Genomic DNA, 14,255 nt, shown 5'->3' with positions numbered 1-14,255 from the left:
CGCGCTGCTGCGCGCGAGGCACACAAACCCCCGTCTCCCGCTCCACATAGAAAATTAAACAAAACACGGGCGCCGAGCGCCCAGGTACAGGAAGGCGGACCACGCGCTTCCAAAGGAAACCGAAGACTCGGTAACACGAGCGAAATACCGCAAGCCGAATGAAACGCAAAGCGGAAAGCGGCATGCGACAGCAAGAAATTAAACAACAAATCAATAACAATAATACAGGTAAGATAAGGCAAAAGCACTTAACTGGCTGCGGAGCAGCAAAGAAAGAGGAGGAGTGACTATCTCTATGACCTTTTATACCACATACTCTATGGTTGTTACCCATGTGTTTCTGGGTATTGTAGTTTATTTGTTTCTATGGCTGCTGGGCATTTCATTAAAGAAATGAGATAGCATAATCGGAGCCTCCTGTCCTGCAATAGAATTGTCCTCTATGCCACTCTACACCACGCACTAACTTTTAGCCATGATGGACAGCAGTCATGATGCTGCCCAACATGGCTAACAGACGTTGTTATGCGCATAATTCCTATTGGCTTTGCCAATGCTTGTCTAGTCATGTCACCCACTAATAGGCACACACGATCACTACTTATAAAAACACACTACTTCACCTTTTATTCCATTCCCATCATTCTATCCCTACTCCAAACTCTACTAAACACATAAGAAATTCAGAGCACAAACCTAACACAACTAATGCACACGGGGAAAAAACACTTATTACTAACCTACTATTCGCTCTAATCCTGGGTTCCAGAGTAGCATGCTACTCGCCACAAAGCGCTCCAACGCCTCGTCAGGGCTGGTAAGCGCTATATAAATACACTTTACAATAACAATCAGTAACACCGGGTGCAGTATTACCACCCCATAACACCAGCCACTGATAACGAGGTACTGATTGTTTGTCAAGTCCCTGTTATAAACTTCATTCAACTGAAATTCAATCCAAATGATCATTACACCGCATTGTGGTTGAAGGTTTCCTTGTCTTGCATCCTCGGAAAGTCATCTCCCTTCCACCTTGAAGAGTCTCTTAGCTACAGCGCGCGCGCCCCCTGCACACTTCAGGCGGGATCTGGTTTGATCCAGAACAGGCGCAAAGCCCGGGAGACCCTGGCGCTGAGAGCAGCCTGTCAGGCAGTCACCTCAGCCTCAAGCAGTAAGCGCTGCGCGCGGCAGCCACGGCTTGGAACCGAGACTGCTTCGCACTCGTGATGAGCCTTAATATCACCCACGTGAAGGCAGGTGTGAGTACTAACACCAGATGCTGCAGAACCTGGATTTACAAGTTACATGGCATATACGAATGCAGAAATGCACACACATGTAACAATTGTCATCTATTATTCAGACGCAAAGGCATACACGCACAGTTGTGCAAATGTACATAGACTCACATACAAGGACGCACACACACACAATTACACACATGCAGGCAGGTACTCTGGTACAGAGAACCTTCACTTCTATTTTTCCATTACAAGCACTGCTTATATACAATACTTTTAGATGTGCACGAATACTGGTACACACATGAACATACAGGTATTAGTTAATATATGAAGCACGCATGGGATCGGCGCTGACAGTTCACCCCATGTTGACAGAACAGAAGACTAGTGCATTATGGGAGTTGCACATGTAGTTCTCTTCATTAGAACGAACCTAAAAACTGTGATTAGTTTAATACAGAATAAGATGCGGCAATTTCAGCATTTTCAGATGGATGGGGGCACAGAGACTTCAGTCTGAACTTTGACCCCTGTACCATCATAGGAAGTGACAAAACTAAAATTAAGTGTGACAATAGGAAGCAACTCGACATATCAACAATAGGTGGCTAATGCCCCAGGGTGCAGTACCAAAGATCCAACACCTTAACCCAGTTATATCGAAAGTGACACAATGGTCCTGATTGCGAGTTAGGAGTAAACATGTGCGGGAGACCAGTATTACCCTTCCCGATTGGTATTGCTGCACATATTTACTCCTATTACAAGTATGAATCCTCGAACGTGAGTAACTGTGTGGGTACAGAATTACCATGCAGCATTGCCTAATCTGCAGTGGCATAACGCAAAATGATGGATCCGCTGCAGAATGTGATGAGGGCCCCAGGGCTCACCCACCCCGAATCTTCCATGTCTCACAGATATTCATTAGCTCTGGACTGAACGGGGCCCCTATACGGTTTGAGGGGGTCCCTGGAAGGTTTGGGGCCCATATGTGCAACAGAGGCTGCAGGGGCCCCCGTTAGGCCCTTGCTAATCAGATAGGTGTAATGCACCCATTTACCACCTGCACTGATCAGTTAGAAATTGTATGTGGATGCATCTGCCTTAAATGGATGTAGGGTAGGAATGGGCGGAGGGAGAGTAGTAAATGGGTGTAGGGTAGGAATGGGCAGAGGGAGAGTTGTTCTAGTAGAGGGTGGCGTTTTCGGCCCCCCAACCTTGCCAGATAAAACAATTCAGAAAGAGCCGATCGAGGAAACGAGTTTCAGATAATGTTGCAGTCAAAGACTCGTTTGATTTTACTGGCTGGAATTACCAGCTGGTAAATTCAGGTCTGACTTTCTCACACATCGGGGAAAATCAGGTGGGTTGAACACCAGACCAGTTAGCATAAGGAGGAGCAGAACTCCATGTGTTAATTCTACTCCACCTGACTTGTAATAGAGGCCTAAATTTGGATTTGACCCGTCCTTCCTGAACCTAAGTTGGACACTCCTGACATCTATATATTTTTTTCAGGGTTGCGGGTAAGCCACGGTCAAAGCAAGGTTCTTGCAAGACCACAGTGCGTATGCTTTGCCAAGACTTGGAGTGGAAATAGTTAAGTGCACCATAGGTATATGCAGGGCTTTAAGTGAGCCAGGTCTTGCCAGTGCTTAGCACCGGCAGTTCTTAAAAGCAGCTGCTGAGAAGGGCCCCTACATGGCTCTCCATTTTTACCCTCACCATCAGGGTAAAAAAAAAAACCTTACCTCTGCAGCAGTGCCCCCCCTTTACTGCCTTTGATGTAGCTTCAAAGAGATTCGTTATAGTACTTTCACAGTCTCACTATTTCAGAACTGAAGCATTTTCAATGTGATATACAACGACCATGTAATTGTTGCTTATTTGTCTCCTGCAACTAACAACCATTGATAAAGCCATTGTAGGTTCTCACCCACGCCCACAAAGCCCTCCACAACATCGGCCTGCCTACATGAACCACCGCCTCTCGTTACACGGACCCCAAAGACCCCTACGCTCAGCTCAGCTCTCCCTTACAACAGTACCACGCATCAAGAAGACCAGAACAGGAGGTTTTACCTTCTCCTTCCTTGCAGAAAAAGCATGGAACACCCTCCCTCTACACCTCCGCCAGACACCAACTCTCTCCAAGTTCCTGAAGGACCTCAAAACCTGGCTCTTCGGCGAATCACCGTCAGCGCCCGGCCCGCACGTACCCGATAGGCTAGGGAAGCCCTCCGTCAGCGCCCATTCAGCACGTACCAGATAGGCTAGGAAAGCCCTCCGACCCCCCTGGCCCCCAACGCTGAAATACCAGTCGGGGGCACACTATGCTACGCACAGATTTTTAGCTTGTGTTTTAAGCCACGCCCTTAATTACATCGGTCACGCCCCTTTGAGAAACACCACCACCCCAGTTTTTTCACCCCACTTAAAGAACGTTAAGTGACCCATACCAAGCAAGCTTGTGTCACAGAAGGCTGCATACACAGGTCTTCCATCACACACCCCTTTCAGAGTAAACCCTATAAAGGAGTAGAGGAAATGCATTCTGAGAGGCCTCTGAAGACTTTTTGCTAAAGAATGTTGAGGGCCCTGCTAAAATATATGGATGATACATGTTATTGAAATACTACAAGGCTCAATGTTTTGATCAGAAATGTTATCAAATGTATTACACTTCATTTGCAAATTTCGGAGCACAAAGGTAAATCACCAAATGGGATGTCCTTATGCAGTGTAGTGATATGCTCTTGTTATGTATTGTCTAACACACTTTTTCAGGAAACACTTTTACTATGTAGAAAATTGCACATTGTTTACAGCAACCATTTGAATTTGAGCGTTTTGAGACACAAACCCAGATCTTTACTAATCGTTATTTTAAATTTATACTGTTTTTCATCTACATCACAAAACAAATAGCTCTTTTTTTGAGCAGCGAAATGAATCAGTTAATGTTCCAATTGAACTGATAGCAATAGAGACATCAGTGGCATCGGTTTCTAGGGAAGGGGCTCAAGCAAGAATGAACCACTTCTGAAAACCAATTGAATGTAAAAAGGTACAGCTCAACACAGCTAGAGGCCTCTGAACAACAAATATATGGAATTCCCAGAAGGAGTTCGAAGGTTAGAGGTGACATCTTTATTGAACTATGGAATGTTTATCAGATCAGATGGCATTTTTCAGGGCCACAAATCTATTTTGCTCTCACTCACAGACATTATCTGGCGAAGGAACAGTAAAAGTAAAGTAAAGTAAAGTCCACATTTGTAAAGCGCACAATCACCCATAAGGGTCTCTAGGCGCTGGGGGCCGTCGGGAAGATTAAGCGAGCTATTGCCCAGAGTCACATGGTGCTGGGCTAACCTGCCGCTGGAGCCGGGGATCGAACCGTGGTCCCCAGATTCCAGCGTCAGTCGCCCCGGCCGCGGCGCCACACCTCTCCCCTAACAGTAGTTGAAATCATTCTGTAGATTACCTTAGTTCTTTACAGTTCCACTTTGATGTATTAATTTTTAAGCGTTCCAAGTACTGTATATTGTCATCTTCCTTCCATGCACAGACTTTCATTGTTTTGCAAATAAAATCGCTCAGTTTGTTAAATGTGTTATTGTTGATCTGTGTTCAAATTCGAATTAACAGCTGCCATCTTACTCCATTTCATGAGTAGACTGTGGCCTAGAGTTTCAAACATTTCTTCCAATGCAGCACATAAAGTGGAGTTGCCGCACTACATTGCAGGAAAGGAGGAGAACAGAACTGGGTCATATTTTTAAAGAAATGGTGCAGTTCTGTTCTCTCCCTTTGTTGGTACAATTTGGGCTACCTAGCACTAATGCAGTCACTCTTTCGCCATAGTTCAAGGGTGCCTGCATTACAGTCAGGATAGTTCTTGTGCATGAAGGGGTATCTTCCTGCACAAAAACTACCCTTGGAGGCTTTTTTTCTCTTTGTATGTGTGCTTCAGAATGCTACAAATAAAGATATTTCTCTTTATTGTGCCAGCCTCAGGCAGGCTCACTATTTTGTAGCAAACCCATGTTTAAAACTCTTTGTAGTGCGGATGCACAAGAACGCCCATGCATCACCCATGGAATGTCACCATATTGGAAAGTAATGCAAGACAGTGCCAGGTACTACGTTACTCAACTGTTTTTTACAAAGCAATGCAAATCCAAATTTGTGTTTCTTTGTAAATACCAAGATGTTTTTTGCATCTGTCCGAGTCAAAAAAAGGCATGCAAACCCAACGTAATATATTTGTAAATCTGAGCCTATATTTCCCCAGAGGGGCTTTTTATCTAGGTCTAACTTGTTCAATGGAAGCAATCCATTGCTACAACTCCATTAGGACATCTGCTTATCAAATTGAAGCCCAGAGCTAGACACATTGGGAGATATGTACAAGAAAGTGACGGAGCGCGGTGTTAATCTCCTTGGCTTAACGCTGCGCTCTGCCACTTCTGAAACGCAAGGCTGCACCATATTAACAAGAATACCAAGCGCGAGGCTGGACAAGCGCGCATTTAGGGCCCGACCCCCCGGCCCACGCAGCGCCATTGGTTAGTGTAGGGGGCCGGCGGCCCTATGGGAGGCCGGCCCGGAGAAGTGCTTCCGGGGCAGGGATGACGCGCGTCAGGTGTGGGCGGGGGTCAGAGGCCATGACCTATTTAGGGCAGGTACGCGGGGATCTCGGCCTCTTTCCCTCGCCTGCACCGGACCTGCTCTCACCTCGCTGGACCACGTGTTTTCCCGCCCCATAGGCGCTAATAACTTAAACTTAACTTAAACTTAGTTTAAACTTAATTTTAGACTTCTGACCGTCCCCCCCCCCACTCCTTCTTCGGGATCGGCGGAGTCGTGTGGACGGCCTGGCGGCTGTGAGAGCAGAGCGGAGCATTCGTGTGTGGAGAGGAGCGACGATCTTCGTGCAGCGATCCAGCTCGTCAGGTAAGGTGTCGGGGCTCTGTGGGCTGTAGGCGGTGTGGGCGCTCAGAGAGGAGCTTTGTTTTTTGCTTGTCCGGCCCCATTGGCGTCTCTGGGGCCCGCGCCTGACTGCAGCGTCCGGTTTTGCGGTGTGCACGCTCCGGCACCTTCCCTGTCGATCGGGTGGGAGCTGCAGGGGCGGGGCAAGGGAGCGGGGGCAAAAAGCGAATCTAGGCAGTGACTTTGGGACCCGGTGTCGGGGAGCATCGGCAAGCGAGCGAGGGCAGCATGCCGCCATAGGGCCAAAGTTTTAAGCGCAAGGATAAAGATCCGGAAATAGCGCAGTTGTTAAAATTAGTGCTGGCTCTCTAGTGGCAGAGCGCAGCGTTAAGCCAAGGAGATTAACACCGCGCTCCGTCACTTTCTTGTACATATCTCCCAATGTGTCTAGCTCTGGGATTCAATTTGATAAGCAGATGTCCTAATGGAGTTGTAGCAATGGATTGCTTCCATTGAACAAGTTAGACCTAGATAAAAAGCCCCTATGGGGAAATATAGGCTCAGATTTACAAATATTTTACGTTGGGTTTGCATACCTTTTTTTGACTCGGACAGATGCAAAAAACATCTTGGTATTTACAAAGAAACACAAATTTGGATTTGCATTGCTTTGTAAAAAACAGTTGAGTAACGTAGTACCTGGCACTGTCTTGCATTACTTTCCAATATGGTGACATTCCATGGGTGATGCATGGGCGTTCTTGTGCATCCACACTACAAAGAGTTTTAGACATGGATTTGCTACAAAATAGTGAGCCTGCCTGAGGCTGGCACAATAAAGAGAAATATCTTTATTTGTAGCATTCTGAAGCACACATACAAAGAGAAAAAAAAGCCTCCAAGGGTAGTTTTTGTGCAGGAAGATACCCCTTCATGCACAAGAACTATCCTGACTGTAATGCAGGCACCCTTGAACTATGGCAAAAGAGTGACTGCATTAGTGCTAGGTAGCCCAAATTGTGCCAACAAAGGGAGAGAACAGAACTGCACCATTTCTTTGAAAATATGACCCAGTTCTGTTCTCCTCCTTTCCTGCAATGTAGTGCGGCAACTCCACTTTATGTGCTGCATTGGAAGAAATGCAAGGAGTGGGAGGAATGCGTATTCAGCACCTGCGGCGGCTCGAGGAGGAGATTAAAGAACGCGAGGGACAGAAGTCCCCGGACCTGATCATCATCCATCTGGGAGGCAACGACATGGTAGATCGTGGACGCTTGGCAGTTAAAGAGGCGCTGCTCACAGAATTTGCATGGCTGGCGAGGACCTTTCCACAGGCCAGGATCGCATGGTCTTGCATGATCCCACGGCAATCTTGGGGCAATGGAATCCGGGCTAGGGCTTTGAATGTGTCGGTCAGACGTCTGAATGGGGAGTTGGCTAAGTTGTGCTCAGTGATGGGTCGCTTGGTCCACCTCCCACACAAGATGATTTCCGGAGCTGCAATGTTTCACCAAGATGGAGTTCATTTGTCGGACATAGGCACGGACACATGGATATGGGGAATTTGGTCCTTTGTGCAGAATTTGCTTGAAGGGGGGAAGGGCGACGGACCTGTGGGCCCTAGTCACCCTTGTGGCGGTAATGAGACATTGGACCATAGACATACACTTACACAATGGACGGGAGTCCGCCTTGCGCACTCCCTAAGCCAGCACTGAGGGGAGAGATGGTATGCTCTCCGCAGGGAATTGGAGGCCACCGGCTGGGGAGGCTAGGGCGACAGGTACGAGCCTCCTGGGATCCTGGGCAGCCTGGTGGCCGAGGGGTGGGCCCTTGGAAATGGCGGACAAGGACTCGAGGGTTGGGGCCCACCACTCAGAGGGCGCAGGTGGGTTGCACCTGGCGTGGGGAATTCAGCCTGGGGAGATGCGAGCCAGAGGGCCCCTTGGTGCTGGGGGAAAGAAGAAATTTTAATAATAGAAATGCAATTTTGGAGAATGATTAATGCAATTTGATAATGTCTATGTTTTCCTGATTTTATGGATTGTCATGTTTATGATTATTGTTATTAAACATGGCCGTTTTACACCCACCCATTCTTAAGGAATTCATTGGAAGGTGGGTTTGGGCGGGCGTGGAGCATGCTGGGGGATCCGGGCCCTATACCAAGCGCGAGGCTGAACAAGCGCGCATTTAGGGCCCGGCTCCCCGGCCCACGCAGCGCCATTGGTTAATGTAGGGGGCCAGCGGCCCTATGGGAGGCCGGCCCGGAGAAGTGCGTCTGGGGCAGGGATGGCGCGCGTCCGGTGTGGGCGGGGGTCAGAGGCCATGACCTATTTAGGGCAGGTACGCGGGGATCTCGGCCTCTTTCCCTCGCCTGCACCGGACCTGCTCTCACCTCGCTGGACCACGTGTTTTCCCGCCCCATGGGCGCTAATAACTTAAACTCCCACCCACCCGTCCCTTCATTCAGTGGTTGGAGGGGGTGAGTTGCGGTAATGAGACATTGGACCATTGACATACACTTACACAATGGACGGGAGTCCGCCTTGCGCACTCCCTAAGCCAGCACTGAGGGGAGAGACGGTAAGCTCTCCGCAGGGAATTGGAGGCCACCGGCTGGGGAGGCTAGGGCGACAGGTACGAGCCTCCTGGGATCCTGGGCAGCCTGGTGGCCGAGGGGTGGGCCCTTGGAAATGGCGGACAAGGACTCGAGGGTTGGGGCCCACCACTCAGAGGGCGCAGGTGGGTTGCACCTGGCATGGGGAATTCAGCCTGGGGAGATGCGAGCCAGAGGGCCCCTTGGTGCTGGGGGAAAGAAGAAATTTTAATAATAGAAATGCAATTTTGAATAATGATTAATGCAATTTGATAATGTCTATGTTTTCCTGATTTTATGGATTGTCATGTTTATGATTATTGTTATTAAACATGGCCGTTTTACACCCACCCATTCTTAAGGAATTCATTGGAAGGTGGGTTTGGGCGGGCGTGGAGCATGCTGGGGGATCCGGGCCCTATGTGGTGTAGCCTTGTGTTTCCCCCCTGCGATGGCGCTAAGTTTAGCAACTTAGCGCCAACGCAGGCACCCTTGCACCATAGTGCAAGGGTGTCTGCATGCAGGGAGGATTGTTTATGTGTAGGAGGGTGTCCCTTCCTGTACATAACCAATCCTAAAAAGCCATTTTGTAACTTTCATGTGTGCTGCTTCATGCAGCACACATGAAAGTGACAAAATAGCATTTTTTTAAAGGTTTATGTACAGGAAGGGACACCTTCCTGTACATAAAGAAACCATGGCATTTTGCTTTTTCCAAAGGCAGCACACATGGAAAAAGCAAAAACAAGGAGAAATAATGCATTACTCCTTGTTTCGCCAACTTAGGACCAGGTTTTCCCTGGTCTTAATTTTGGCGCTGCCTCCTATGTACTCCACCCTTGTACTTAGAGTGCAGGGTCAAAATGAATGGAAAGCCCACTGCAACACCCACTGCCCACCCCTTTCACACTAAGCATAGCATGAAAGGGGGCCTTATATACGAGGCAGCGTTAAGCCAGCTAGCTTGAACATAAGGCGCAGCCCCTATAGCCACCACAACGTCGGTAAAAGTGATGGGGATAGGGGCTTGTACATATGCCCCATTGTGTCTTTACCATGGAAAGAGCTAGATCAGTGCTTTAAAAGAAAATACAGATGTGCAGGTACTCACTCTTAAGAGTACCTGGTTGCTCCTGAGAAGTGACAGTACTCTAAAATGTATTTCAGCAGTTCTGGGAAGTGCAGTTACTCTCCCTTTCAAATACGCGAATGTACTCTATACTTGCCCATTTAAAACATTGAGCTAAATAGTAATCAAAGTTGAAATCCGTGCAGAGGCGACTAAGTCTTTCATCCTACAGAGGTCGGTAAGTTGAGATGAATAATAGCACCTATTTACAGAGCTACGCCTACGAGACGCCAAATGGTGCTACTACGCGCTGCAAAGAGTTATTATAACAGGCGTACATCGTTCTCGCCATCACAGCGGGTTGAAAAAAGCAGATGAGGACGAGCACTCAAGCGGCTAACTACAAAACAATAGAGACTCCTGAAGTGGCGGAAAGTTGGGATTGTAAATAAATTAATGAACACAGTATCCTCATTTCACACAAGCACCGAGTTCAGATAAGTTCACGTGTTCTTCCTGTACACAGACCCCCAGAACAATGGCTGAGCCACCAACGGAAAGGGGGCACTCGCGCACTGTGTCCTGCAGGCACGCCATTGAATAGTTTGACCTACTCTGCCATCCCATGCGCAAGCAACAGCCCTGAACGCGGCTCAGGGACTGAACCCTCGACCCACCCCCTCCTCGGTTCTTTCATCACACCCCTCCCCAGCCCCCATGTGGTCCCTTTAAACGGGCACAACCATTTTAGGGAGGGGTTCTCTGTTAATGCCCAGCACCTGGGCATGCACCCTGGGTTATGTAAACTAACCCTAGCCACCCCCACCATCCTACAGAATGACCGGGTCCAACTCGCACATGCCGCGGGTGGATGGGTTTCCTTACAGATGAGCAGATTACTCGCAGGGGGGATTTGTGGCCGTTGCATGTGTTGTTTAGTATCGCAGGCAGTCACACCCCCACCTCGTTGCTTTGGTGGTCCCACCCCCCTCCAGCCTCTCTCTCTTTCTACTTGCTAAACTCCCCCTCCCCACTCACACACAACAAACAAAACAAAACCTCCCATCTGTTCCCCCTCGGCGGCAGCTCGCTCCTTCTTGGTGCAATTTGCATTGAAGTGAATAGAGAGTGGCGCTGCGAGCCTTGAATGAGATGGGTCCGCGCGACGGCCGCGAGCTCCCAGCGCCGGGCAGGCGGTAGAACGCAGCGAGCCCCTTGTCCAATAGAACTCCACGAGAGCACCTCGCGCCCGGGATAGAGTGTTGGCCGGGAGCTCGCGTCGGGGATTAATTGGAACGTTTGCTTTGGGAACTCACGCCGCGGACAGAACGTTTCCTGGGTGCAGCACGCTGAGGGCAGGACGCCGGTGCGGGCGCGCTCGAGCCGGGAGCAGCAGGAGAGAGCGCGAGCCCCCCCAGCAGCGCGCGCACTGGGGAGTGAGGCGCCCATACCCATGTGCTAGCCGGAACGGGGTTGCTGAGTAAAGATGTCCCAGGAGGAGCCCGGGTCCCCGCCGACCCCCACGCTGGAGGAGATCCGTTCGTGGTGGGAAGTACCTGCTATCGCGCACTTCTGCTCCCTCTTCCGCACCGCCTTCAGCCTGCCGGACTTCGAGATAGAGGTGAGTCCGGGGGCGCAGTTTTCAGTATCCATGAAGAGAGGAGGGAGGCTGGGGATGCTCCTAGTGGTGTTTGTGTCCCACCATGTGGAGTGGGTGACTCTCGCCCACCTTGTGCTACCGTCCTGGGATACAGTAGAGACGCGAGTGGGACAAAGAACCTAAATACTTTTTCTGTGTGGGGTGTACGAGTTCCAATACGTGAGTGAAAAATGTCAAACAAGCGCCTGTTTTGCACTCTAGGCGCACATTCCAGTTTGGGGAATGCAAACCAGCTGAGCGGCTGTCTATTATCTGTGCACCTTGTCCTTCGCTCGATGAAAACGCCGCTCCCCTTGTTGTACGCTTTACTTTGGTTCGGGGGTCCGGCCTGAGTTCTGAAAACGCACAGCTCGGTTTGTTTGGGATCGCCGTACACGTGGTTCAGACACGATACATAAACAGAACTCTTATTGTAACCTCGCCCCCATCCCTCCCCCTCCATTTCCCAGCACTGTCTGTTACTCGGATTGTTGTGGTGTGGGTGGCTTGTCCTGTCAGACACTAGGACAGAGAAAAGAGCCTGCTTTATCAGCCCTGCGATGCACAGTACACAGCGGAAGGGCCCTGGGGAGGTGTATGGGCGGGTCCATTACAGCTGATTTTTATCCCCCCCCCCCCCGCAAATTGTTTCATTTTCACATATGATACTTTTGCGCAGTCTAACGTGCATGACGATGTGGAAATGTGCTGTAGTCGAAAGACCGTATAGACAATCACCCTCGAATGTTTGCATAATTTGGGGAGTATGTGTATGTGGCGATCTTTGAAATACAGACTGAACTCACATGAGCAACTTTTTTCCTTCGAACACTAGTTGGACAATGAGCGATGCTAGGCTTCGCTGCCTGTGGCAAGCAGTGCTGTTTGGTTGCCCTGCTGGTGCACGGGGATTACAGGGCGGCTTTTCCCTCCTGTTCGGGGTCTCCCTGGATTTCCTTTCAGCTTTGTTTCTACGGTACCGATTCAATTTGTTTACCCATTCAGTAGCAAGGAATTACAGACTTAAATTTTTTTAATCGTTGTTAGTATCAACCTCTATCTTGTTCTCCAGACAGGTTAATAGAAAAAAAATATTCAGGACTATTTTTTTGTATGTAGTTGTTGAAGCTCTTTCAAAATCTCAAGCAATCGTGGTTATCAAATAGCCCTTTTAGGGCTTGCGTATGAATGGGTCAGATAGGAGTGAGTTTCTATTTATTTACTTCACTTGGCTCATAACTAATTGATAATGAGATTTATCTCGTAAAAGTTGGTAACTAAATACCTGCAGAATGTTGTGCTTTGTTCACCTAGTTAATTTTGACTCTGTATTCATTGGGAGTTGTTTCCCCCATTACATTCATAGGTTGCAGGTTCCTAAATTTACCTGGGGAAAATTGTGAGTGTGTAGTGAGCGATGCTGCAAATTTCAAAACTCCGATCTCTTAGTAAATGTGTGTTTTGTGCGACCACTACATGGACTTGATTAGCCCGGGCATTCATTAACCTTCGCTTTATGTACTTCAAATGTACCAGGACAACGTACAAACAATGATTGAATGAAACTAGTCCCAGGATCATGTTTATTTGCAGAGTCGTGAATTTTAGTGGTAAGGAACCGTGTTTTTAAACGTTTTACTTGGCGTCCCTTTCACCAAGTAATATAAATGAGATTTTAATGTGGGCAGTAAATATTTTACATCACGAGAATTTGAATTTTAAATTAGGTAATTGTTCTCAGTACAAATAACTCAAACTAATTCTCACAACAATGATCTAAACTGGTGCAGACCAAAAAGTAATGTTACAGGCAGGCCCTCTCTTTATATTTAGATCTAGTTCTGGCCGTTCACAAAGTAATGGTGTTTCCACCAGTCATTGCCATGAGTTCTCCAACAGATTAGTAGGTTACTTGAGAAATTCCTGGGATTACGGACAGCTGGAGCAGTAATATCAAGCACTGTTCCCCATTACTGTTTCGACTCCTGGTAATACTAGAAAAGTTTTCTTTACAATACTGATTGAAAAAAAAATCTAACTCGATTAGCGGATACTTTTTTTCTTCTGATGTGTCCTATTTCACTAACATTTCAACAAGGGGTTAAGATGCAACATATTCATGTGGGACTGTGGTTTGAAAGCCCAGTTTAATTTCATCCACTTTTAGAAATTAATAATGCAACCTAAAGACCACTTCAGTGCAATTTGCACAAATAGGGTAATGGAAAGTTGCAGAGGGTTGTGATGGATTTACCACTTGATATTCACTAGTTATGGTGGAAGATCACTGGTTGGGGATTATTGGGTGAGATGTAGTCAGAATGTTTGTCAAATAAGATGCATTGCTTTCCTGCTTCTCAGAAGGTTTACTTTGAGGTATGTAGGGAGCAAGTTCGAAAGGGAGGGCCATTATGAGTGTAGCCAAAAATATTTCCTTTTATGTCCCAGTTTCCAATCGGGGGTGGGGGGATTGAGTCTTTGGGGAATAATATATAGAAATAAGAATGATCATTTCGGTTTGTGTTTGCCATGGTAATTCACCTTGGAGCCCGGACCTCCCAGCATGCTCCCCGCCCGCCAAGACAGTTGGTACGACCCACCATCAAATTCATACTTCAGAGAAAGGGTGGGTGTAAAACGGCCATGTTTAATTATCAACATTTCATAAACATGATTAAACAATACATATTACAATTTGATAAGATCAATAACATTTTTAATATTGACATTCAAAGTTCTGAGTTATACTAGTTACTTATTTTC

The 14,255-nt window shown here is 47.8% G+C and overlaps 1 protein-coding gene across 1 annotated transcript in view; it reads left to right on the top strand.

Moving 5' to 3' along the window:
* The first annotated feature begins 10,730 nt into the window (after window positions 1–10,730).
* CECR2 (CECR2 histone acetyl-lysine reader) overlaps window positions 10,731–14,255 on the top strand; it is an 849,481-nt gene continuing 845,956 nt past the window's right edge. The window contains exon 1 of the mRNA XM_078673636.1: window positions 10,731–11,474. Within this exon, the coding sequence (XP_078529762.1) occupies window positions 11,340–11,474 (135 nt within the window). The 5' untranslated portion in view covers window positions 10,731–11,339. The remainder of the gene's footprint in view (window positions 11,475–14,255) is intronic.

Source organism: Lissotriton helveticus, chromosome 1_1, assembly GCF_964261635.1.
Source record: "Lissotriton helveticus chromosome 1_1, aLisHel1.1, whole genome shotgun sequence".
Classification (NCBI taxonomy): Eukaryota; Metazoa; Chordata; class Amphibia; order Caudata; family Salamandridae; genus Lissotriton; species Lissotriton helveticus.
The sequence above is the reverse complement of the archived record's forward strand: the minus strand, read 5'-3'. Positions and strand labels throughout refer to the sequence as shown.